Source organism: Moschus berezovskii, chromosome 10, assembly GCF_049115385.1.
Source record: "Moschus berezovskii isolate FMDL1 chromosome 10, NW_MosBer_1.0, whole genome shotgun sequence".
Taxonomy (NCBI): domain Eukaryota; kingdom Metazoa; phylum Chordata; class Mammalia; order Artiodactyla; family Moschidae; genus Moschus; species Moschus berezovskii.
This window is the reverse complement of record NC_142469.1, coordinates 45,013,702-45,040,442: the sequence shown is the minus strand read 5'-3', so window position 1 is coordinate 45,040,442 and position 26,741 is coordinate 45,013,702. Positions and strand designations below refer to the sequence as shown.

General features: G+C 40.9%; 2 protein-coding genes across 10 annotated transcripts; both read left to right on the top strand.

Moving 5' to 3' along the window:
- Window positions 1–3,224: 3,224 nt before the first annotated feature.
- Window positions 3,225–25,282, top strand: AMD1 (adenosylmethionine decarboxylase 1). 2 transcript variants are annotated; one of them, XM_055432951.2, is made up of 9 exons: window positions 3,225–3,674; window positions 18,413–18,499; window positions 19,254–19,380; window positions 20,595–20,697; window positions 21,670–21,712; window positions 21,812–21,956; window positions 22,070–22,162; window positions 22,244–22,399; window positions 23,108–25,282. In XM_055432951.2, exons 1-9 carry the CDS (start codon window positions 3,565–3,567, stop codon window positions 23,246–23,248), a joined length of 1,005 nt encoding a protein of 334 aa, XP_055288926.1. In that variant the 5' UTR covers window positions 3,225–3,564; the 3' UTR covers window positions 23,249–25,282. The 2 variants fall into 2 exon arrangements, with proteins under 2 accessions (XP_055288926.1, XP_088696751.1); XM_088840625.1 differs by lacking the exon at window positions 3,225–3,674 and adding an exon at window positions 8,240–8,262.
- Window positions 3,681–13,694, top strand: LOC148776310 (uncharacterized). Of its 8 annotated transcripts, none has more exons than XR_016038414.1 (4): window positions 4,790–5,206; window positions 12,797–12,888; window positions 13,064–13,440; window positions 13,558–13,694. XR_016038414.1 is itself a non-coding variant. In XM_088840627.1 (3 exons), the coding sequence occupies exon 1, from the start codon at window positions 4,315–4,317 to the stop codon at window positions 4,693–4,695; it is 381 nt and encodes a 126-aa protein (XP_088696753.1). In that variant the 5' UTR covers window positions 3,681–4,314; the 3' UTR covers window positions 4,696–4,783; window positions 13,064–13,440; window positions 13,558–13,694. The 8 variants fall into 8 exon arrangements, 2 of the variants coding, with proteins under 2 accessions (XP_088696753.1, XP_088696752.1); XR_016038413.1 differs by having other exon boundaries at window positions 10,495–12,888; XR_016038412.1 differs by lacking the exon at window positions 4,790–5,206 and adding an exon at window positions 5,213–8,074 and having other exon boundaries at window positions 10,495–12,888.
- Window positions 25,283–26,741: the final 1,459 nt, after the last annotated feature.

The window sequence follows — 26,741 nt, the reverse complement described above, 5'->3', positions numbered from 1 at the left end:
TGAGCTTGGAGAATTCGTCTGGGACCAGATCATATACAGGTTTCAAGGCTAAGGTAGGGCATTTTTATTTTAAGTGCTATGGGAAAGCATTGGAGAATTTTACAATATTAAAATAAGAGAAGTGTCATAGTTGGACTTAAAAAAATCACTCTTGCTGCTCAGTGGTAAATCATCTGAGAGGACCGAAGTGTAAGCAGAGAGATTGTTTAGAAAACTACTGCAGTAGTCCAGGGGGATGAATTTCAGTGTTCTCAACTAAGGTAGTAGCGAAGATAGAAAAGAAACAATTGAAATGTTTTAGGAATATCATCAACAAGGCTAATGATAGGTTGGATTAGTAGGAAAGCAGGAAAGAGTGGAATCAAGGGTGACTTTGGGCTTGAGCAACTGCTATTTAATGAGATAGTTGCTCCTAGAAGGATGGACCATACACAGACAAGAGCAGAGCAGACAGGTCAGCCAGGAAGCTTGAATGGAGGACAGTTGGGCATTTTATTTTTCTTTTTGTGAAGAGCAGGCAAGTTTTGCATGAAAAGGAATGGCTGTCTTAGCCACATTAGCTTCAAGGTGCTTATTAGACATTCAAACAGAAACATCAGGTAGGCAAGTGTCTCAAAGATCTGGAATTCAAAAGAGATGATTGGGCTGGAGATACAGATTTGAAAGTCACTAGTACATGGATGTCACAAAGCCATGGACTGGGTGAAGCAGGTGACTCAGGAAGAGAGTGCACATGGAGAAGTAGCAGAGAGGAAGCCAAGGGCATTGGAGTGTTGGATAGGATCTACATGTGTCAAAGGAAAACCAAAGAGAGGTGTCGCAAAAGTCTAGAGAATTGTTTCAAGAAGTAAGGTATAGTTGTATCACAAGCTATTGAACGAGTTAAATGAGGACCGACACCATTATTTGAATCACTGGCTTTGACAAGATGTGTGCTTTGAGAAATATCCATTTCAAGGGTTTGAAGAAGAGATGAGGGTAGAGACGGAAAGTATAGACATGTCTTTTAAGGAGTTTTGCTGTGAAGGAGGGCAGAAAAACTGGGTGTTAGCTGAAGGCAGAAGTGGGGTCAAGTAAGGATTTTTTTTTAATTTGGGTAAGATTTCAACAGGAAGGATTACTAAAGAGAACGAGGGGTAAAGCGCACAATTTGAGGTGCCTTAAGAAGGTCTGGGGGATGGGACTCACTTTAAGTTCTTTAGGCAATCCTTCACATGCAAAGCAAAAAATGTTAAGAATTTGTTGTTTTTAAACTGGTGAAGTGGGAAAGATCTTCAGTGATAGAAAAGGACTGATGATAAAGGAATGACAAATGTGTTTTGGACGTATTAAGCTCAGTGAAATAGATTAACTAAGTTGGTAATTAGTACAAGATACTTTGAGCTTCATGATAGTAATGATGCTTAAGAAAGATATTTTACAAAAGATCAGTTCAGTTGGTAGACAGCATTTAAATTATTCTGTATCAGATTAACAAGGCCTTACCTTGCCAAGATTCTTGGCACTTTTATAGTCACTTAAAATTACATTGGGAAAAAGCATAATAGTAATGGAAAAGCAACTAATTATAAGCAATTACAAGCCAAATTATGTTTATACCACAATTAGTGTTTGAGGTGGTTTAGTAGACTAAGTCTTCATTTCAATAAGCAACCATCAAATAATTGAATAGCTTGTAAAACACATAAATACCTCTTTTATCTTTATTCCAAGTATAACCACCACATTCTTTGAATTATTATTATAATAAAATGGTCAAGTCATTATCTTTTGTCCCAATCCCCAGTCTGAGTTGGATGCTTTTAAAAACATGGCAAGAGTAGCTGTATGTACCTTCTGCACAAACAGCTTCTTTCAACAGATTTAACATAGAAATGTGAACAAATTCATGTTCTTGTAAGACAAGTACTAACTACCCAGCAGGGAATCTAGAGTACACACTCAAATTACATCTTCATTAAGTTTTTCATGCTTACAACATTGTCTTATTTCACTTGTAGTTGAATAAGTCTTTCTCTAAGGATGATAAGTCCTTTGTCTGGTGACAGTGCTGATTTTTATGTCAGGTTGGGTTTTTTCTCCCATATTTCTAAGTAAAAGTCACAACTTTGTTACCACAATTTTGCCACCTGGGGTTAAACTGTTTGACTACTACTTGATAACTTTTACATTTTACTTGATCACTGAAATTAGATTCATGACTCTAAATCACGACTCATCATCACTCTGAATCCTTGTTAATTTCCACGCAATTTCAGATATTTAATTTTAACCATTTTTTGTTGAATGACCATTCTTTAAATTCTATAGTGCTTCACAATATTCAAGAGTTTCACAGAGATGATCTCATAAAATCCCCTCTTTCCCCTACCCATTTACGCCCCAAACAGTTTCAGATTCAATTTAATAAAGCAGGTTCTAGAAACAGTTTTGCAGAACAAATTCCCACCAGTTGACCTAATTGAGCACGTTGTTGCCAGTGCTTCACGGCAGCTACTGAGCTCGGCCAACTCCGAGGCTTGGCGAGCCACATGGTGGGAGGTAGGTAGAACCGGAGCCCTTCAAGGCTGGGCGCCACGTTGCTTTTCCCTTATTGAATAGGGAGACAACGCTTCTGGCTATTGTGTAAATCGGCCGAGAACTGCGTTCATCCGCACATCAGCTAAAGCGTGATCAGAATTAAAGCGCCTTCTAATCCGACCCTTTGGCAACATGTGCGTCACGGACTAATATTGAGTTTTAATGCCTGGCTTCGTTCGCCTTGGGGAAGCACATTTGAGAGAATGGCCGAGTACCTCAGCAATCTCGGCGAAGTGCGCGGGATCACAACGACCACGCCATCCCAGCAGTGGCCACAGCCCCCGCCGAACCCCGCCAACTCTCTAGAGGACCCACCCTTGTTCTCCGCTATAACAAGTTGCTTTACACAGCGCTACACAGCCTGCCCTCACTACGTCCCCGCTCTCCCACCCACTCCGCATTCGACCCCAGGCTCATAGTCCCCAGTCGGACAACAGACCGCCGTCTCCCGCCCAGCGGCCACCCCGAGCCCTGAACCGCAACGCGGCTGGCTGCTCCCCGCGCTGCTAGCGGGCGGGCGGCCAGCCAGCCGCAACTGGGAGGCTGGTGATTGACAGGATGCTGGAGCAATCAGCTGCAAGGGCGGGACGTTTCGTCACTTCCTGTTCTTTTGGGTTTAGCCGGGGTATATAAATTCGCTGCTCACGCAGTGCTCTCGCTCCCACAGTATGGCCGGCGACATTAGCTAGCGCTCGCTCTACTCTCTCTAACGGGGAAACAGCGGACTACAAGAGACTGAGCTGTATCTGCCTCTATTTCCAACAGACTCACGTTCAACTTTCGCTCACCCACACACACAAAGCCGGGAAAATTTTATTAATCCTTTTTTTAAAAAAAGTTAATATAAAATTATAGCAAAAAAAAAAAAAAAGGAACCTGAACTTTAGTAACACAGCTGGAACAATCCGCAGCGGCGGCGGCGGGAGAAGAGATTTAATTTAGTTGATTTTCTGTGGTTGTTGGTTGTTCGCTAGTCTCACGGTGATGGAAGCTGCACATTTTTTCGAAGGGACCGAGAAACTGCTGGAGGTTTGGTTCTCCAGGCAGCAACCCGACGCAAACCAAGGATCTGGGGATCTTCGCACCATCCCAAGGTGGGTGCTCGGGGCTCTCGCCCACAGTCGAGTCTGGGGGGCTGTCGCCGCCTGGGAGGCACCAGCCTGAGGCTGGGGGCCGTGGGTTGGGTTCCCATAGTCTTCAGGTGGAGGCAGGTCCGCGTGCGGGAGGTCGTTTAGCAGTCGTGGAAAGGGCCCCGGCGCTGGGGGTGAGCAGCAAAGGTCCACGCGGGCCCGGATCCGGCTTCTCCCGCCACCGTTGCCGGGCCGGGCGCTGCCCGGGGGGAGGGGAGGAGGCCGGCGCAGCCGCGTGCTCAGGTAACGTCCCCGGCGCGGCGTGCGGGGCGGCGGGCAGCGCCGTGCCGGCTGGTTTAGCGGCCCTCACCTCCCGACTCACTCCCCACCGGCCGGATTTGGCGGTCAGAGACCCCGGGTGGGGTGCCCGGAGGTGGGGGCCGCGCGGGCTCCCTCCCGGCAGGTGTGGCTCGGCGGGCTTAGTCAGGCGCTAATTCGGGCGTGTCCGCCTCGGGAGTGGAGGAGGGAGGGAGCGGAGCGGATCGGGAGCCCGATTCGTCCTCTCGCGTGCGGCGGGAAGGGGTGTGTGTGTGGAGGGGGGCCGGCCCGGCCGGGGCCGAGGGGCTGACTAACAGGCCTCCCGCCCGCGGTCGGCGCTGGCAGCATGAGGCGCCCGGGCGGCGGGGATTGGGCGGGAGCAGCTGTGCCGCAGTGGCCGGGCCGCACCGCCGCCCTAATGTGCTCTGCACCAGAGCCCTTTCGGGGCTGCCCGGAAGACGGCCGGAGAGCCCACCGAGGCTGGCGCCCGAGTCTCTTGACCTTGGGCTGTGTAACCTGTTACCGAGTCGGCGGAGTCCAGAGTGGAATGAGGCTAGCCTGCGTTTACGGGCTAGAGGCGGGTCGGAGCTCGGACATAATACCTTTAATGCCTAATCCTGCAAAGGAATCTGGGGCTCCAGCCTCCCACCCCGGGCAGTCATGCGAGAGAGCTGGGCGATCGCGCAGAAAAAGAGGGCTTGTAGGTTCTCGATCCCAGCGCAGATGATGACGCGGGCGGCCCCGATGCTGGCGGGACCGGCTTCCCCTCCGGGCTCTCGGACCACTAGGCATCTCTCGTCATTCTAGGCTCCTGGGTGCGTAAGTGCGGCTAGTGTGCCTTGCGGCGAGGAGCCGGCGCGGCCGCTTCATTGAAAGGCAGGGACCAAAGAGCTCCTGGGCCGGACCCGGAGCCTGCCCCGGGGTGTGGGCCAATGGGCGTTTCAGGAATGTTGGCTGTACTCGCCGCCTTTCCTGACAAAAAGCAACTGGAGAAGGAAATCTAGGCGGACACGTGCTGCCGGGACTTTTAAGGCGGTCTCTCTTGAAGGAATCTCCCGTAGGAAAACCTCGTGTTAGCTAAAATGTGACCGGTTTCATTTTTCAAGCTTTGTGCGACACTTAAGAGGTCGTAACATGGCCCCTACTCTAGGAAGCAGTTACTTATAAATATGGGGAAGCTTAGTATTTCCTCCATTTCACAGATGGAAAAGCTCCCTCGTGCTGGTGATATGCCTTTGGTAAGACGATTGTGATAGGATTATCTAGGAAATACTGTCAGGAAGAACTAATGTGCAAGAACAAATCATAAAATGAATAACAAAATTTTCTGCTCTGGCTCGTTAAATGAGTTGAAGCTTTATTAGTAAGCACGCGTTCTTAATAAAAGGAAGGGAGTGTTTCCTCCCCGAGTTCTTGGGCAAAAACGCCTGAATTTAAGCTTAGGCTTTTTTGGTTAAGAATTAGTTCTCCGAATCAAGGAGAAGGAGAAAGGCTTATAAATAGGCAGCTTGCTTTCTTTTAAATGTTTGAGAACGACTTTTGTACTTTCATCAAGTGAAATTGTTTTACTTCTTCAGCGTGGATCTTAAAGCGATGGCAAAGATTATACCTTCAGGGACAATGTTGGTTTTGTTGAATCTGTGATTAAGTACTGTAAGTTTTGTAGATACTTGGAATTCGTTAAATCCCATAGAAGGGTTATCAGTCATCTAGAAGAGTAATGCTTAATGAAATGGTTAGTGCATGGCCTATGGCATGTCTAGATTTGAGTTCAAACATCATTTAATAGCTAGCTGTTTGATATTTTTGCCTCTCCAAAATGGAGAAAATAATGGTACCTCTTCATGGGGTAATTGTGAGGGTTAAGTGGGTTGATACATATACAGTACTTAAAACTAGGACATAGTAACCACTCTTAAGTATTAACATCTTTATTTTCGATTCTTTACCTTAGGGACAGAATCTTTCTCTTCTCCTTGTTTTTAAGCAAACCATGGAGGAGAAGGTATTTCAGATTATAGTCTAATAGGCAATTTAAAATTACATGGTGCCCTAGCAATTTGATGTATTTTTATTCAAGTAGAAGAGATGGTGAGCTTTTTAGATTACTTAATGAAATTAAACCTTAATTCTTCCATGGACTAATCTTTAGTAGCTTTGTTTTTATTTAACAATGTAAATGTTAGGAAGCCAGAAAGTCCTTCTTTTTACTTGCCTCACATCTCCAACCTCAGTAGTTACACTGAAACGCAAATAGAAGAAAGTCAGTCAAAAGACATTCACAGACTGGAATAAAATAAATTTACTATACTGTTTATAAAACAAAATCTAAGGGCATGGAAGGAGTTAAGATGTCTTAAGAGGGCGTCACTACCAATGCTAAAGACATTTAAAAGGCAGGATATTACAGGAAAAATCCATAGGAAAGTACCTTCCCACATCGATGCAAGAAGAAATAGAAATCCTAATAGTCCTATAATCACTGCATGAATTGACTTAATCACCCATAAAGAAAAATCTAGGCCCAGATGGCTATACTGGAGTGTTCTAACACTCAAGGAAGAAATAATTCCAACCTTTTTCATACATTACATTCATAGTATTACATTCTAATTAGTTAATACAGAGGGAACACATATCACGGTTCCTTTTAGGATTTGTATAATTTTGATACCAGACCTTGAGGAGAGCTGTGAAGGAATCGGGATTTTCATGCACTGCAGATGGGGAATGGAAAACAGTGTATCCACTTGGGAAGATAGTTTGGCAGTTTCTTAATAAGTTACTGTGCCTGCTAAATTGCTTCAGTTGTATCTGACTCTCTGACCCTTTGACTATAGCCTGCCAGGCCCCTTTGTCCATGGGATTTTCCAGGCAAGAATATTGGAGTGGGTTGCCATTTCCAACTCCAGGGGATCTTCCCAACCCAGAAGTTGAACCCGCATCTCTTACATCACCTGCTTTGGCAGACAGGTTCTTAACCGCTGGAGCCACCTGGGAAGCCGTAATAAGTTAATACATCTCTCATATGATCTAGCCAGTCTAGTCCACTCATGTGTTTGCCCGAGTGAACAGGAAATATGTCCATACGAAGACTTTTTCATGAATATGTTCTTAGAAGCTTTATTTTGCAATCGCTCCAGAACTGAAAACTAGTCTCTGTATTCATCCTGTAGAATACTACTTGGTAGTTAAAAAAAGAGCGATGAAGTGTTATTGACAATGCAACAAATGATTGTGCTGGAGAACAAATAATTAAGTCCTGTACTGTAAGATTTCATGTCTATAAAACCAGAAAATACATACATGATAGGCAAAGGGTGAGAGTTAAGGGGGACTGGTGGATTACAGAGAGGCATGACGGAACTTTTAGGGGTGATGCTAATCTTTCAAAGCTCAAGACAGTAATCCACCTGGAAGGCAGGAGACCAGGGTTTGATTCCTGGGACAGGAAGATCCCTTGGAGGAGGGCATGACAGCCCACTCCAGTATTCTTGCCTAGAGAATCCCCATGAACAGAGGAGCCTGGCAGGCTACAGTCATAAAAGTTATGAAAGTCATAAGTACATCACAGACTTTGACAAATTGATCCCATCATGTAACCAGCCTTCATATCTAAGTAATATAACTAGCCAGAAGTCCCCCTGTGCCTCCTTCCAATTAGAACCTATTCCACTCTCCACCTGAGGGAACACGACTATCCTGAGATTTAACACACCATGGTTTTCCCTAGTTTGTTTATAACGTGGAATCATTTGGTATGCATTATATGCCTCCTTTGGTCAGCATTATGTTCGGGGTTTGTTTTAGTTCATTCTCAATGTTGTATTTTTGTGTCCATATACCACAATTTATAAAATCTACTATTTACATCAATAATTTACAGTTTGCTAATACAAATAGATTGCTTTGAACACTAGTGTAAATGTCTTTCTGTAAACAATATGTATGCTCTTCTGTTAGATACACCTAGGACTGGAACTGCTAAGTCATAGGGTGCATATAGTGCTTCTCTGGTTGGTAAAGCTCCTGGGTTGGGAAGTTCCCCTGGAGAAGGGATATGCTGCTGGTTCCAGTATTCTTGGACCTCCCTGATGGCTCAGACGGTAAAGAATCTGCCTGCAATGCGGGAGACCTGGGTTTGACCTCTGGGTTGGGAAGATCCCCTGGAGGAGGGATGGCAACCCACTCCAGTATTCCTGCCTAGAGAATCCGCATGGACAGAGGCGCCTGGCGGGCTTCAGTCCACAGGGTCCAGAGAGTCAGACACGACTGAGACTAAGCAGAGCACAGGGTGCGTATATTCAGCATCAGGGTATCGTTGCTCAATATCTTCATTTAACACTTGTATTGTCTTTTTAATTTTAGCTGTTTTGTGGGTGTATAGTGGTCTGTGTATTTCCCTTCAGACTAATGGAGTAGAACATCCTTTTATATCTTTATCCACCATTTGGCTATCTTTTGTGAAATGCTTGTTCAAGTCCACTTCCTTTTTCTTTAGGGATGATTTTTCAGTTTGCAGGAGTTCTTTAATATAGATGAATATCTCTCCAATATGTGCATTACAAACGTTTTCTATCCTCTGGTTTCCTTTTTTGTTTTATTAATGACAGTTTAGAAAATAGTTCATAATTTTAATGTCCCATTTATTAGTGTTTTCACTAATGGTTTGTGGTTTTTCTGTCCTGTTTAAAATAATCTTTGCTCATCCGGAGGTAATGAAGATGTTTTTTTCCCTGTAAACTTTGTTTTACTTTTCATATTTAGATCTGCAGCCCATCTGGAATTGATTTTTTTAATATGGTATGAAGGAATAGAATGCACTTGAAGCAAAATTGGCCCATCTTTCCAAGCTTTAACTCCAAGCTGGAACCCACCTTCTGTTAACATTTCCCACTGTCCTGTAAGCCACTTAGTAGAATTTCCCTTCAGTGTAATCTTAGTGAAGTACATAATACTGGTACTCTTCTATTTTATCTTTTCTGGCATGGCTTGGATTAAATAATACTGATTAACAATATATTGTAGAAAAGCAATAGTTCAGATATCCAAATGAATAAGACAGGTTATGTTTTCTAAAACTACTTCACAAAGTAATTAAGGTTGAAATATAAAAAGAGGGAGTAGTATATTAGGTTTAACCTGCGGTTTTCTCTACAGAGAAATTAGAATTTTCGGATTTCAAATGATGTTGAATAGAAATAGACCTTTATGTCTGTTTCTATAATTTCTTAAGAGTTGCTGGACTAAAATGCTGGACCAGATAAAAACCTTTTTAAAGGAAATGGCAGCCAGGTGGAGGAAGTCTGTTAGAAAATAAGAAATTTTGGTGAGGAATGATAGTTTGGTCTTTCAGGGCTCTAAAACTGACTTTTCCTTTTTGCTTTAGAATTCATCACAGACAAGTAAGGAAATGGGTTCACTTGGGAAATTGTAGTGAATGGAGGTAAAGAGAGTAAATGTTTATTAACTGTGGAAGGCTGGAGGTGTTTTAGCTATGTGAAAGTATGAAAACTAGAATTTGTACTGTTAATATTGGACAAGACATTTAGGACTACTGGCATTTTCTGCTATTCTTTCTTTTCCTTCACTCAAATTTTATATGATAAAAATCTTCAGCAAAGGACTGGGAGCAGTTGCAAAAATAGCAAATTACACCTCAGCATTAATTTTCCCAGAACTTATGACTTAACTTGACTACATCATTGTACCATATTGCAATATCAGTAATTTACACTGAAGGAATTTACAACCCCTTGCCAAAAAACCTTTTAGGGTAAATATTTTGGAGTAGAAGGGCTTCCTATTGAATTAACTCAATACATTCCTCATAGCAGTTTCGAAAAACTTGAACTGCTGTCTTCAAACCACCTTTTTTTGAGAGGTACACATTGAAAGTAATAAATCAGTGTAGCAGTAATGATGCTAATTTAACTTTTTGGTGAAAGGTGGAGAACTTAAGTTACTCTGATTATAATTAACAGTGCATTCTGGGTTGATTGCTTTGAACAGAAGATGAAAGCTTATTTCTCTGGATATCTGAATTAAATTCTGGTCAGCCTAGACTTCGCTGAAGAGTAATCTCATGTTTTAGGATGGGTTTGACTCAGCCTGCTCTTACGACTACTACTAACTTGGCTGTGATGTTGAGGTCTGAATGTAAGGTGATAAGTAGAGTGTCTGAAACAGATGAGTCAGGCTGTTGACTAAAGTCACACTTCAGGAAAGCTTCAAATAGTTCAGTTGGGTAACTTTTGGGGTAAATTACTTGATAACCCTGAAACCAGTGATTTTTGCTTAAAGGAGGAAATCTGTTAGAGGAACCTAATCACATGGAGGCCTTTTAAATAAATGCAGGTTTCCAGGCATCATCTGCACAGTTTCTGACCCACTATATCTGAGGGTAGAATCCAAGGGATAAAAGCGAAACTGTTCTAAAGGGTTTTTTGCATCTGCCAGCAGCATTCTGTTCCCTCTATAATTTACTTCTTTTAAAAGTCTAACATTGGCTTCCCTGTTGGTCCAGTGGTTAAGAATTCGCCTTGCTAAGGACACTGGTTCAGTCCCTGGCCTGGGAAGATCCTGCATGCCGCAGGGCAGCTGAGCCCATGTACCACAACTACTGAAGCCCACTCACCGTAGAACCTGTGCCCCGCAACAAGACAAGTCACCACAGTGAGAAGACCCCTGCTTCCCACAACTACAGAAAGTCTGTACACAGCAATGAAGACCAGCACAGCCAAAAATAAACAACTATTAAAAAATAAAAGTCTAACATTAAATTTAACCATTTTAAGTGAACATTCAGTATTAAGTATATTCACATTGTTGTGCAAGAGATCTGTAGAACTTTTCATTTTGCAAAACTGAAACTACCCATTAAAGGCTAATTTCCCCTTCCCTCTTCCTCCAGCCTTTATCAGTTACTTTTCCTTATGATTTGACTATGTTGGATACTTCATATGCATGTATGAGATGAGCACCTTCTGTAAGTGGAAACCTACATCCGTATGTGGTGGTATTCATCCTTTTCTGACTGGTGTGATCCACTTAGCATGAAATTCTTAGGTTCATTCACATTGAAGTATGTGATAAGCTTTCCTTTAAGGCCACATAAGCCTTTTTTTGCATACACCACATTGTCTTTATCCATTAATCCGCTGGTGGACATTTGGGTTGCTGCCTTCTCTGGACAGTTGTGAATAACAATGAACATGGATGTGAGAATGTCTTTTCCAGATCCTGTCTTGAATTGTTATTTTTATATATGTATATATATAAACACACACACCCAGAAGTCGAATTGTTTGATCCTGTGGTAATTCTGTTTTTACGTTTTTTTGAGGAATGTTCATAATTTTTCCATAATGGCTGTACCATTTTACATTTTCATCAGTAGTTCCGTTCAGTCACTCAGTCGTGTCTGACTCTTTGTGACCCCGCGGACTGCAGCACGCCAGGCCCCCCTGTTCATCACCAACTCCCGGAGCTTACTTAAACTCACGTCCATTGAGTCGGTGATGCCATTCAACCATCTCATCCTCTGTCATCCCCTTCTCCTCACACCTTCAGTCTTTACCAGCATCAGGATCTTTTCCAGTGAGTCAGTTCTTTGCATCAGGTGGCCAAAGTATTGGAACTTCAGCATCAGCCCTTCCAATGAACATCCAGGACTGATCTCCTTTAGGATGGACTGGTTGGATCTCCTTGCAGTCCAAGGGACTCTCAAGACTCTTCTCCAACACCACAGTTCAAAAGCATCAATTCTTCAGCGATCAGCTTTCTTTACAGTACAACTCTCACATCCATACATGACCACTGGAAAAACCATAGCCTTGACTAGATGGACCTTTGTTGGCAAAGTCATGTCTCTGCTTTTTAATATGCTGTCTAGGTTGGTCATAACTTTTCTTCCAAGGAGCAAGCGTCTTTTAATTTCATGGCTGCAATCACCATCTGCAGTGATTTTGGAGCCCCAAAAAATAAAGTCAGCTACTGAAAATAAAGTCTGTCACTGTTTCCATTGTTTCCCCATCTATTTGCCATGAAGTGATGGGACCAGATGCAATGATCTTAGTTTTCTGAATGTTGAGTTTTAAGCCAACTTTTTCACTCTCCTCTTTTCACTTTCATCAAGAGGCTTTTTAGTTCCCTTCACTTTCTGTCATAAGGGTGGTGTCATCTGCATATTGAGGTCATTGATATTTCTTGATTACAGCTTGTGCTTCATCCATCCATTCACCAGTAGTACACAAGTGTTAAAATTTCTCTGCGTTTGCCAGCACTTGTTCTTTCATTTCTCCTTTTCAGTATCTGGCATCCTAATGAGCACACGGTGGCATCATGATTGTGATTCGCATTGTCTTAGATTAGTGGCATTGAGCATCTTCTTATGTGCTTATTGGCCATTTGTATATCTTTTTGAGGGGAGGGGAATTGCCTATTTAAGACCTTTTGCTTACTTTTAAATTAGGTTATTTTTCTTGTTGGAGTTCCTTGTTTATTCCTGATGCTAACCTCTTAGAAGGTGTAAGATTTGCAGATACTTTTCCAGTTCTGTAGATTGTCTTTTCACTCTGTTGAGTGTTTTCCTCTGATACACAAAAGGTAAGTTTGATGCAGTTCTGTTTGCCTATTTTTGCTTTTGTTGCCTGTGCTTTTTGTGTAACATCCAAGAAAGCTTTGTCACATCAAGTATCATAAAGTTTTTCTCCATCATGTTTTCTTCTAAGAGTTTTTTATAGTTTTGTGTCTTAATTTAGGTGTTTAAATCCATTTTGAGTTATGCAGTGTAAGGTAAGGATTCCGTTTCATTCTTCTGTGTGCAGATCCAGTTTTCCCAACACCAGTTGCCCAAGAGACTGTCTTTTTCCAATCCACAGTCTGTCCTGCTTGCCACCCCCACCCCCCCAAAGAAAGGGTAGGTGACTTCCCTGGTAGTCCAGTAGTTGGGACTTGGCCTTCCAATGCAGGGGGTGCTGGTTTGATTCCCTGGTCAGGTGGCTAAGATCCCATATACTTTGGGGCCAAAAAACCAAAACAGAAAACAGAAGCAACATTGTAATAAAGATTTAACCATTTCTGGTCTTATTCAGTCAGATGACATCAGTTCAGTCGCTCAGTCGTGTCTGACTCTCCGCGACCCCATGAATCACAGCACGCCAGGCCTCCCTGTCCATCACCAACTCCCGGAGTACACTCAAACTCATGTCCACAGAGTCGGTGATGCCATCCAGCCATCTCATTCTCCGTCGTCCCCTTCTCCTCCCGCCCCCAACCTTTCCCAGCATCAGAGTCTTTTCCAGTGAGTCAACTCGTCGCATGAGGTGGCCAAAGTATTGCAGTTTCAGCTTTAGCATCAGTCCCTCCAATGACATGCTGCTGCTGCTGCTGCGTCACTTCAGTCGTGTCCGACTCTGTGTGACCCCACAGACAGAAGCCCACCAGGGTCCCCGTCCCCGGGATTCTCCAGGCAAGGACACTGGAGTGGGTTGCCATTTCCTTCTCCACTCCAATGACATAGAAGTCTCTTAATTGTATCTTTTCCCATGTAAACACTTCATTTTGTTCTATTTTTATTAAACCACAGACTAAAAACTTTTAATATAAAATATGGGACTTACCTGGTGGTACAGTGGAAAGGATTTGCCTGCCAATGGAGGGGACACGGGTTTGATCCACATGCCTCAGAGCAACGAAGTCCATGAGCCACAACTACTGAAGCCTGTGTTCTAGAGCCTGTGTGCTGCAACTACTAAAGCTGGTGCACCTGGAGCCCATGCTCTGCAACAAGAGAAGCCACCGCAATGAGAAGCCCATGCACTGCAACTAGAGAATAGCCCACATGCAGCAACAGAGATTCAGCACAACCAAAAATTAATTAACTGATTAAAAATAAATAAAATATGGCATGCCATTTATGTTTTACTTTTCTGGCAGAGTGACTAAGATCATTCAGTACTATCATTTGTAAAGAGCATAGTGTTTGAGATATTTATCATGATCTGGGTGTGGCTAGGATCCAAAAAAGCTTTATTTAAGGGAAAAATAAGGGGCTTATTTTTCTACCAAAATGTGATTTTAATAATTTGCTGAAATTCTCAACTGTTTTTTCTCTCCTCTTTAGCTCATGGATAGCATTGTATTGACTTCCTCAATTCTAAATCTGTCACATTTTTCCTGCCCTGTCTTTTTTTTTAGCCAGCAGTTCTCTAGATTGTTTTTATAATCACTTGGTTGATAGACTGTTCAACTGTGTTTGCTTTAGAATGTTTTAAAGCAGTTCCTTTCATACCATGACTTTGAAAACTACTGACTACTTAAGGGTTTCCTTTAGGTGAGGAAGAGTATGGTTGCAGAATAGAATGAGTGCAGGAGGATTCTTGTTTCCATCAGGATGGAGTAAGCACACTCTCCTCTCACTAAATGCATCTAGAAACCCTGGACAGAATGCATGCAGCAGCTGAGGACTCTGGAAAGTAAATGTTAGGTGAATTGGAGAAGGAATCCAAAACTCAAAACATCACTGAAATATCCATGAGTTTCTTTTTTTCTCTCTCGGTATCTCCTGGGGTGGTCTCAAAAGCTGCCAGAAACCCAGAACTGCACACAAACTGAGCTCTTAGGTCTTTTTCTGGAATGTGGACAAGGAACGGAAGAGGCCCCTTTGGGTTAGAGAGAGTGGGGAAAATCCCGTTTTTGTTTTTGTATTGCTTTGCTTTTTTTTTTCTCCACTGTTCTTTTCCTGCTGCAGCTCAGGCAGTCCTGTAGCAGACTGCTGCAGAGCCGGGAATCTAAAGCCTGGGGCTCGCCAGAGGACCAAGAAGCAGGCCATCTTCATCCCCCCCCCCCCCCCACTATTGAGCTAGGAGTTGTCATGGAAATTATGGAGATAGTAACATAACACACAGAAGTTGGATAAGAACAAGAAGACTGAACTGCTATTTCAGCTGTCTGCTAACATAGTTTTTTAAAAATCAGCATGCTCCATAGGGTTTGAAGATTTAAAATCATATAATGTGATGTCCAGGATGCAATCACAAATTACATACAAACAATAAGGAAATTGCCTCAAAGGGAGATAGTCTAGTAGACTTCAACCCCAAGGTGGTTCAGGTCAGGATTTAAAAGCAATTATCATAACCATGCTATAAGAAGTAATAACACAAATCTTAGCAGAGAAACAGATATAACTAAAAAATTGCTACTGGAATAAAAAGTTTACTGCATGGGCTTGTAGAGTAGAAATGACAAAAGAGTGAGTGAACTTGTAGATCAGTAGGAATGGCGCAGTTTGAACAATGTTGAGAAAAAATTTCAGATGGACACTGAAAATGAACAAATCCTGGTCAAAAATTTTAGCATTTTGTGTCAGATTGACAGAAAGAAGAGTGTGTTATGGAAAAAATATTTGAAAAAATAATCTGTGTTTAAGTTTATGGATGGGTTCTATAAACAGCTAAGATACCAGCAATGAAATGAGTAAGCTTCACTTATGTAGATTAAAATAACATTTCAAGTGGAATATATATTTATCTGGTGCTTTAACAGAATAATTCTGTTAAATGAATATTTTTAATAACTCACCTTTAACTATTAAGGTGACATTTTAAAAAACAGTAAAGGATCACGTAGCAGTTTAGCTTTTTTTTCCTTTTTTTAAACTTTTTATTTTATATTGAGGTATAGTTGACTCATAATGTTGTGATAGTTGCAGGTGGACAGCAGAGGAAGTCAGCCATACATATACATGTATCCATTGAATTTCTCTCCCATCCAGGCTGCCACATAACATTGAGCAGAGTTCCCTGTGCTGCACAGCAGGACCTTGTTGGTTATATGTTTTAAATATAGCAGTGTGTACATGCTGATCCCAAACACCCTATCCTTTTTCCCTATTCTTTCCCCCTAGTAACCATAAATTCTTCCTCTAAATCTGCCTGTTTCTGTTTTGTAAATAAGTTCATTTGTACCATGTCTTTTTATATTGCACATATAAGGCATGTCATTAGATATTTCTTCTTTGGCTGGCTGACTTCACTCAGTATGACAATTCTAGGTCCATGCATGTTGATACAAATGGTTCTTTCTCATGGCTGAGTAATAATTCCATTGCATACCTGTACCACATCTGTTATCTGTTTCCATTCCTCTGTCAATGAACATTTAGGTTGTTTACATGTCTCGGCTATTGTAAACAGTGCTGCAGTGAACACTGGGGTGCATATATTCTTTGGAGCCATATTTTTCTCCAGATATATATATATATGCCCAGGAGTGAGACTACTGGTTCATCAGTTCAGTTCAGTCGCTCAGTCGTGTCCGACTCTTTGCTACCCATGGTCTACAGCACACCAGGCCTCCCTGACCATCACCAACTCCCGGAGATTCTCAAACTCATGTCCATTGAGTCGGTGATGCCATTCAACCATCTCATCCTCTGTCATCCCCTTCTCCTCACACCTTCAATCTTTCCCAGCGTCAGGGTCTTTTCCAGTGAGTCAGTTCTTTGCATCAGGTGGCCAAAGTATTGAAATTCAGCTTCAGCATCAGTCCTTCCAATGAATATTTAGGACTGATTTCCTTTAGGATGGACTGGTTGGATCTCCTTGCAGTCCAAGGGACTCTCAAGAGTCTTCTCCAACACCACAGTTCAAAAGCATCAATTCTTTGGTGCTCAGCTTTCTTTATAGTCCAACTGTCACATCCATACATGACTACTGGAAAAACCATAACTTTGACTAGACAGACCTTTGTTGGCAAAGTCATGTCTCTGCTTTTTAATATGCTGTCTAGGTTGGTCATAACTTTTCTTCCAAGAAGCAAGTGTCTTTTAATTTCATGACCACAGTCACCATCTGCAGTGATTTAGGAGCCCCAAGAAATAGTCTTTCACTGTTTCCATTGTTTCCCCATTGATTTGCCATGAAGTGATGGGACCAGATGCAATGATCTTAGTTTTCTGAATGTTGAGTTCTCTTTCACTTTCATCAAGAGGCTTTTTAGTTCCTCTTCACTTTCTGCCGTAAGGGTGGTATCATTTGCATATCTGAGGTTATTGATGTTTCTCCCAGTAATCTTGATTCCAGCTTGTGCTTCTTCCAGCCCAGTGTTTTTCATGATGTACTCTGCATATAGGTTAAATAATCAGGGTGACAAAATGCAGCCTTGAGGTACTCCTTTCCCAGTTTGTAATGGCAACCCACTCCAGTGTTCTTGCCTGGAGAATCCCAGGGAAGGGGGAGCCTGGTGGGCTTCCGTCTATGGGGTCACACAGAGTTGGACACGACTGAGGTGACTTAGCAGCAGCAGCAACCAGATTGTTGTTCTATGTCCAGTTCCAACTGTTGCTTCTTGACATGCATACAGATTTCTCAGGAGGCAGGTCAGGTGGTCTGGTATTCCCATCTCTTTAAGAAATTTTCATTTTGTTGTGATCCACACAGTCAAAGACTTTGGTGTAGTCAATGAAGCAGAAGTAGATGTTTTTCTGGAACTCTCTTGCTTTTTCGATGATCCAGTGGATGTTGGCAATTTGATCTGTGTTCCTCTGCATTTCCTAAATCCAGCTTGAACATCTGGAAGTTCACGGTTCATATGGTAGTTCTATTTTTAGTTTTTTAAAGAACCTCCATACTGTTCTCCATAGTGGCTGTATTGATTTCTATTCCCACCAACAGTGCAAGAAGAGTTAGTTCCTTTTTCTTCACACCCCCTCCAGCAAATGGTGGCCATTCTGATGGGTGTGAGGTGATGCCTCATTGTAGTTTTGATTTGCATTTCTCTTAATTAGTGATGTTGACCATGTGTTTGTTGGCCATCTGTATGTCTTCTTTGGAGAAATGTCTTATTTGGGTCTCATTTGTCTTTTTCTTAATAAATTACAAATACGTAGTATAATTTCCTGGATTTTGGTTTGCTTCTTAACATTCTGTAGCAAAATGCATCCATCTTACTTGGTGTATATGTCAATATAGATTATTTTGAAACAAAATTAAATGTTGGTATGCATAAGAGAAGGAAGATCCCCTGGGGGAGGGCACAGCAATCCACTCCAGTATTCTTGCCTGGAGAATTCCACGGACAGAGGAGCCTGGAGGGCTACAGTCTATGGGGTTGCAAAGAGTCAGACGGCTTAGCAGGCATGGAGCATAGTGATTGAACTTAATCTCCAGCCCCTCTCCCCATCCATAGGTCAGGGGCTGGATAGGAAGTTCCAGCCTTCTAATCACAAGGTGGACTTTCCTGGCAACAAGCGTCCAACCTCACTTGCTTCCAAAAGTTACTTCATTAACGTAACATTCATAAGAGAAGGTAGAGCAGGAATGAGACAAAAAATACAAAGCGTGATTTTAAATCATGATGAGACTTGTAATTTTTATGAGAGTAGGCAAGTATAAATAAACTGTTCTAAATTAATCATCCTCTTTTTGGTTAAATAATAGATCCGAGTGGGACATACTTTTGAAGGATGTGCAATGTTCAATCATAAGTGTGACAAAAACTGACAAGCAGGAAGCTTATGTACTCAGGTAAGTCCTCTGAAAGTATTGGTTAAACGATTTCAGTGTGAATCATACTTTATATGGAAGAGTTAATTGTACCTCTGTATACTGGTTCTGTAATTGTTTTTACCTTTTTTTAAAAAAAAAATATGGTGTAAAATGTTTACTTCAGGTGTCCCTAGGCAGTAGGGTTTTTGAAATCTTACCTAATAGCTCTTCAAGGTGGCTGCCATCTTTATTACCCTGGAGGTTAGCAGGAAGTTTCTGCAAAAGAGGTTTGAATGGCATTGTTCCTTTGCCCTCACTTCTTTTTAGTATGTACTTCTCTATCAAAGCTTGAAGCAGAGTGAAAATTAGCTTCACCATAGAAATAGGATTGCTGTTATTTAAGAGAAGAAAGCCATGCAGTTCTCTTTTAGGTACAGAGATAGAATGTTGGGCCTTGAGGCTGTTGTATTGAACATGGTGCCTGCTTTTACTGAGTCTGTATTTGACATATATAGATGTTTATCAAATGCCTATTAGGTGCCAGGCCCTAGGGATATAATAGTAAAAACAAACATTCCTTTCCTCATGGAACTTACTATCCAGTGAAAAGTAATGAGATGGTTAGACACACGTGAGAGCAGGCAGTTCAAGATGAGGTAAAGAATGAGTTTAATAAGTGTCCTAGGTTAGGTTAGGTGAGGAGAAAAACTGACTAGTAAAAGAGGGTTTGTGTAATGAGCTAATATGAAGAGGAAGAATTGTTATAATATTGTGACTTTCTTTTAAACTGCAGTGAGAGTAGCATGTTTGTCTCCAAGAGACGTTTCATTTTGAAGACATGTGGTACCACCCTCTTGCTGAAAGCACTGGTTCCCCTGTTGAAACTTGCTAGGGATTACAGTGGGTTTGACTCAATTCAAGTAAGTAGTCAAAAAAACATTTATCCTTTTGGTGGGGTATAAACATTAGAGTTTGGTGATATGCCTGGTAAATAAATTTGTATACTTGTTCAGTTGTAATGACTAAGGCCACTCACACCATGGAGAGAAAGAATGCCTGTTACTCATGGACAACAGAAAATGTGGAGGAACCAGAGAAGGAATTGGGATAAAATTCAAAATTAAAGAAAAGAAAACCAGATACTTTTACTATGAATGGTGGAGAAAAGAAGGAAAAGCAAGAAAAATCTAGACTTCATAATAAAGAACTGATTGTATTAAAGAGCAATAGTTAATTCTTGAATGCTCTCAGACTTTATGCTGCTGCTGCTGCTAAGTCACTTCAGTCGTGTCCGACTCTGTGTGACCCCATAGACGGCAGCCCACCAGGCTCCCCCGTCCCTGGGATTCTCCAGGCAAGAACACTGGAGTGGGTTGCCATTTCCTTCTCCATTGTGTGAAAGTGAAGTCACTCAGTCATGTCCGAGTCATAGCGATCCCATGGACTGTAGCCCACCAGGCTCCTCCATCCATGGGATTTTCCAGGCAAGAGTACTGGAGTGGCTTGCCATTGCCTTCTCCGATCAGACTTTATACTTGGGTTTTAATTGTTGTGATAAGATGTTGAATTTTAATATTTAACTTAATTTGTAAATATTAGTAAATAATTTACTCAGTTTAGCCTAGGGCAAAGAACAGTTGTTATTGGGACCTAAAACTGTTTTTGTTGATCCTTATGATCTAAATTGAGAAACATGTTAATTTTTGGATCACTCTTTTGAAACTACATATATACAGTACATATTCTCCCACAAAATTATTACATGCCTATTTTAAAGCTCAGAAACTCCTGCTTTAGGGAATCCGCTAGTGGTCCAGTGGTTAGGACTCTGTATCTCTATATAACACTCACTCATGGTTATTGTTATAAAACCTTACTCTTTGATACAGCGGCCTTCATTTTTCTTTGTCGGCCAGCAAAATGCTCTATAGTCCACAAGGTCGCAAAGAGTTGGACACAACTGAACGACTAAGCCTATGCACACATCAAGTACTACAGTATATGTTAAGTGTCATTGGGAAAAAATATTTGTGGAAGATAGTTTTGGTTTTGATATGTATATGTAGAAAATAGTATATTGGTTTAGGAAAGGTGATAGAATTCTGTGTGTGAAGTTATCTGTCTGTCTTTTTAGAGCTTCTTTTATTCTCGTAAGAATTTCATGAAGCCTTCTCACCAAGGGTACCCACACCGGAATTTCCAGGAAGAAATAGAGTTCCTTAATGCAATTTTCCCAAGTAAGTTTAAGTAGAATTGAATCCTGCTTCTTAAAGTTAGATGTGTGTGTCGTGTGTGTATGCCTGTGTATCAAACATAGCACTTTATATAGTTAAGTTAAATATATCAATTATTACAAATTTTTGAGTATTGTTGTGTAACTGTTGAAATGATGGGAGAAAAAAATCAAGTAACGATCACCTGCCAGATGGAGAACTCATCTTCTAGCCAGTTGCTGTCATTTTTGTCTGTTTTAGTGGGTATGAAGGCTGTGATCCCTTCATCCAGAAAAATGCCCCATGACTTCATAAACCCATGCTAAGATACTGGTCCATGTTAAGAAACTGTCTACCATGCTGTACAGGAGTTGAGCTGGCTTAAGAATGGTCAATTGAAGTGAGTTTGTAGTGTCGCTTCAACTAAATTGGCAAGATTTACTTCTATCCATTTATATAAGCTTTTATTTATAGACCTTCCTTTTTGAGATTAAAGGACAGGGAAGTAAAGGTTACCTAATCTAACACCCTTATATCCTCGAAGAGGCTAAAAACCTAAGATGGTGTTAGTAACTTGGCGCAGAGTCATTCACTAGGGTGATTTTAAAAAAGAAAATCTTTAAAAGATTTTCATCCTACCTGCTCTTATCTACTATACTAGGCTATATCAGGGTGCCGAGTATAATTTAGCTTAAATATCAACCAACTGTTAACTTACTATGTTGAATGAGGCTTTGAAACACCATGGAAAGCAGGACGTACTGCATAACTTCCATTTACTTGAGACAGTAGATAAATAGGTGACCAAATTCCTAATGGAGTTTTAGGGCAAAGTAAACCATAGTTTTCTCAGCACCATTCAGACCCGGCTTATTAGCTGAAGTGCATCTCTAAGTGACAGCCAGTAAAATATTTTCTTAAAGGGGGAGGGGGATCCTGCCTACTTGCTATCAAATGGATCTGTTAAATTTATTTTATGTTCTCCTGCCTCAACAGATGGAGCAGCATATTGTATGGGACGCATGAATTCTGACTGTTGGTATGTTGGACCCAATCTGATGGAAGTTTTGTTTTATATAAGATTTCTTTTTAAACTTGCAGTTGTCATTTTTAGAAACTATTTTGTACTTTTATATAGGTACTTGTATACTTTGGATTTCCCAGAGAGTAGGGTAATCAATCAGCCAGATCAAACCCTGGAAATTCTGATGAGTGAGCTTGACCCAGCAGTTATGGACCAGTTCTACATGAAAGATGGTGTTACTGCAAAGGATGTCACTCGTGTAAGCATTTTCAATAATAATTCTGTATCCTGCTTGGCAGCTAAATACTTTGGCTCATTCTCTTATTTCTTTTCCAGATGTGCTTTTAAATCAGTCTCTGGCTTTTTTCCCAGGAGAGTGGAATTCGTGACCTGATACCAGGTTCTGTCATTGATGCCACAATGTTCAATCCTTGTGGGTATTCAATGAATGGGATGAAATCGGATGTAAGTAAGAATATCTTGCTTAATAATTTAAACCTTTAAGTGTGCCCTTTCCATTATTAACACAAAGCTATTTCTCTTAAGGGAACTTATTGGACTATTCACATCACTCCAGAACCAGAATTTTCTTATGTTAGCTTTGAAACAAACTTAAGTCAGACCTCCTATGATGACCTGATCAGGAAAGTTGTAGAAGTCTTCAAGCCAGGAAAATTTGTGACCACCCTGTTTGTAAATCAGGTAATACATTTTTTTTCATTGACAATAAAATCTGACAGAAAATGATAGTGAGGCATGTCATAAAATGTATTATGAGATGCCATATAATCAGCCAGAGATAACCAGAGATACTACTATCATTAGATTTCTGGTCCTTGTTTTATATCTAGCCCAGTTCCTGGGCTCCTCTTATCCTATCTGTTTTCCCTGTTGATAGACCTTGGGGATGGTAGTGCCAGAAGACATAGTGTCCCACTGCAGCCAGCCCCTATGAAGTCAGCTAAAATATTTCAGTTCCACGGGGTTGGTTTTGTTGTTGTTGTTTTGGTTTTTTAATTTTATTTATTTTTGGTTGTGCTGGGTTTTCGTTGCTGCATAGGCTTTTCTCCAGTTGTAGAGAGCAGGGGCTACTCTTCATTGCAGGATGTGGGCTTCCCATTAATCGTGGCTTCTCTTGTTGTGGATCATGAGCTCTAGGGCACAAGGGCTCAGTCGTTGTGGTACCTGGGCTTACTTGCTCTGCAGCATGTGGGATCTTCCTGGATCAGGGATCAAACCTGTGTCTCCTGCACTGGCAGGCAGATTTTTTATCACTCTGAGCCACCAGGGAAGCCCCCAATGCCACAGTCTGACTAAAATAATCTTAAATACTTACTGCATGACTGCTTTGTTTGAAAATATTACTGCAGATTAGAAATGCTAATGGTTAATTTCATTTTGTTCCCCCAGAGTTCTAAATGTCGCACAGTGCTTTCCTCGCCCCAGAAGATTGAAGGTTTTAAACGTCTTGATTGCCAGAGCGCTTTGTTCAATGATTACAATTTTGTTTTTACCAGTTTTGCTAAGAAGCAGCAACAACAGCAGAGTTGATTAAGAAACATGAAGAAAAAACGCAAAAAGAGAACACACATAGAAGAAGGTGGTGGCTGCTTTTTAGATATTGATACCAAGGGCCATGCTTTCCATAACCACCACCTCGTAGTTGCAGAAAGCCCTAGATGTAATGATAGTGTAATCATTTTGAATTGTATGCATTATTATATCAAGGAGTTAGATATCTTGCATGAATGCTCTCTTCTGTGTTTAGGTATCCTATGCCACTCTTGCTGTGAAATTGAAGTGCATGTAGAAAAAGCCTTTTCCTATATGAAACTTTACAACACTTGTGAAAACAATTCAATTTGGTTTACGCACAGCGTAATATTTCTCCAGGTGTCACCCAAAATTCCCCACAGACAAGGCTTTCGTCCTCATTAGGCGTTGGCCTCAGCCTCGCCATCTGGGACTGTTCTATAATTGCTGCCAGGATTTTACATCCAGTTACCTCCACTTTCTAGAACATATTCTCTACTAACGTTATTGAAACCAATTTCTACTTCATACAGATGATTTTGCAACAGCAATTAAAATTTCTCTTCCACTAGTCAAGTCCTCTAAGAAAACAATTGGAACTGTCCATTCTGTGTATTTATATTTTAACACTGCTTCCTGTACTTGTATTACTTTGATTCCTTCCATTACCATGGTGTCTCCCCTCCCATCCGAACCCCCTCAATAAAGCAATACACTGTTACACTGTGGGTTTTATACTAATCTATACCCCAGAGGGGGAAGGCGGGGGTAGACCCTAGGCTTAATTTTCTTTTAAGGTCAATGGAGTTTGACATTTTTCATTGCCATGAACTCTTTTGGAATAAACTATTGTTGATTAGCAAAGAAGGTGTAGATTGGTATTAGGGAATATTGGCAGGACTGTATGGAAACTGTGCCATTTGGTGTCCCCCATTAAATGAGATGAGCTTCTCATAAGTACCATGTCTATATTAACTTGCTAAGTAGTACAAAAGAATTTTTATCACAATTAGCGAGGAGATTTAAGAGAAAGGTATTGGTTTCAACAAATCAAGTCAGCTCAGATGATTCACCTTAACTTTTACTTTCGTAGCCATTTCCACTAATTTCTGTTAACGATATGCCATGAATTTTGGTTCAAAGTAGATTCAGTGTAACTTTATGATACATGTAATAGTGTTCTGACTTGGTTCCTCTTGCTCCTTTATATTCCTTTCACCATGGAATAGCATCAGGTGATGAATGAGAACTGTTAAGGTTATTCAGACATACTCAGTGCAGCAGAATGCTAGCCACAAAACATTACACACAAAATTCCAAAATGGTTGATGGGAAATGACCTAAAAATACAGGCATAAAAGAGTTGGTATCTTTTAGCTGTATTTGCTAACATGGACATTTGAGCAGTTGATAAAAGAGCAAAGTTGACTCAATTTTGTATTTATTCTTGTCCTCAAACAATTTTTGATTCTTTCTGGATTGATGCAGTGATGCTTTTGTTCCTTCCGTATTTATAAAGGAAACACTTTTTTTTTAGTGTTTCTGAACATAAAATCTGCTTGGTTTGAAATCAAGTGGTTGGAACACTTGACTTTTATTTTAAGCACATTGTTGATTCAAAGCTTCATTGATGAAGCTTTCAATCAATGGATCATTCTGATTTTCTGTAATTACGCACAGTACCTAATATTTTGGTGCTATTATGAGGACCAATGCTGAAAGTGGATTTTGTTCTTGAACAGTGTCCCAGTGTTGATGACATTTATTGGCTTGAGGTCTGATTTTCCTCCCCCTAATAGATTTAAAAGATTTCTATTTCATGTTGAAAACCTGCACAAATTTTGTATGGAACAAAGCCTAGAAAAAAATGAAAAATAGATTGACTAGTAATCTAAATTAATCCTAGTATGTATGATAGAGGAGGGAAAATTTTGGTGCCATAATTTCTCTCTTCATGGTGTTGGACTTCAATCACTTGAAATGTATTTCTGTACCCACAATTTAAGCTTCAATAAAGGTTTGCTTAATTCATTGTCTAGTGACATTCAGAAAGTTTTCTGTCAATGTATTTTTTAAAATAGTATACATGACCAAATACTAGACTCTATATATAAAAATTTTTATAATTAATTGAAATAATATTTAATGATTTTTTTAAGGTTATGGGAGATGTTATAAAGATAAGATCTTTAAGTTCTGGGAGAACAATTTTAAACATTTTGTTGTTGATAGTACCTTCATAACTGAAGCTGAAAGGAAATCATCTGGGCTGTATCCCAGGTTATCAGAGTAGGAAGAGTGTAAGTAGAATAAGAATGCTAGAGTTTGGAACTAGAAGAGTTTGAAGATGGAATATTCCAGCATTTATTATGGAATAGGTACTTCCTGGTGGGGTGGGGAGCAGAGTTTAATTCACAGTTCTTGCAACTAGAGCATAGTTAAAAGCTTCTGATCATTGTGTCATGCAGGTACGTATCTCATCATTTGGCAAAATTTCAGTTCTTCAGTCTCATATACGATAAGCTGAAAACTGGAATCTTTATTATGTTCAGATTTTTCTTAAAAGAAGCTTATCAGAATATTGTCCAAAATATGAGTTAAAAAAGGTTGATCTTAGGGGCCTCCCTGGCAGTCCGTTGGTTAACTCTGCGCTCCCAGTGCAGGGGGCACAGGTTAGCTCTCTAGTGAGTGAACCAAGATGCCTGAGTGCCACAGAGCACAGCACTGAAAAGAAAATGTTGATCTTAGAAAAGCAAGATGTGAAAGGTGTGTGCAGTCCTACGGTGCCAGATTATAAACAGGTATCTTGAGTTTGGCAAACACCTGGTGTTGACTGATGAGATTCAGGGACATAATCTGAAAATGATAAATGTGACACACTATGAAAGAAAAAAGACTTACTGTCTTAGCCAGATAACACCACTTCCCAGCTACCCACCTTCAAACTTGACATTTTCATCTGCCCTTTTTGTTATAATGGAAGAAGTGTTAGTCCTTTGAATTCCTATCCACCCATTTCTACCTTCAGAGACTAAAGGAGTTCACTGCAGGCATGTTCACTGTTGATCCCCATCAGTTTGTTTTACTTCCTTAGTTTCTTCCCACTTCCATTTGCTCTTTAGGATTCACTTTGTTAGTCCTTTACAACATGAGAAGTGTCAATTCTTATCCCCAAACTGAACCATCTTCAAACTACTTGTAATCCAGCATTTTCCTGAGTGCTCAAACCAGAAACCTAGGATGAAATTGAGGCAAAGTCAGAGGTTTGTGATGTAACTCAGATTGGAAGAAAACTTGGCAGTGTAAAGAGATGTCCAATATGCTTTTGGAGTAGGACATGGCAGCCTACTCCAGTATATTTTGCCTAGAGGGTCCCATGGACAGAGGAGCTGGGTGGGCTACAGTCCATGTGGTCACAAAGAGACACAACTGAGCAACTGACGCGTGAGCTAGAAGCCCCCCAAATAGGCTGATATTTATAATTAAACATCTAAATTGATGTATACTCAAA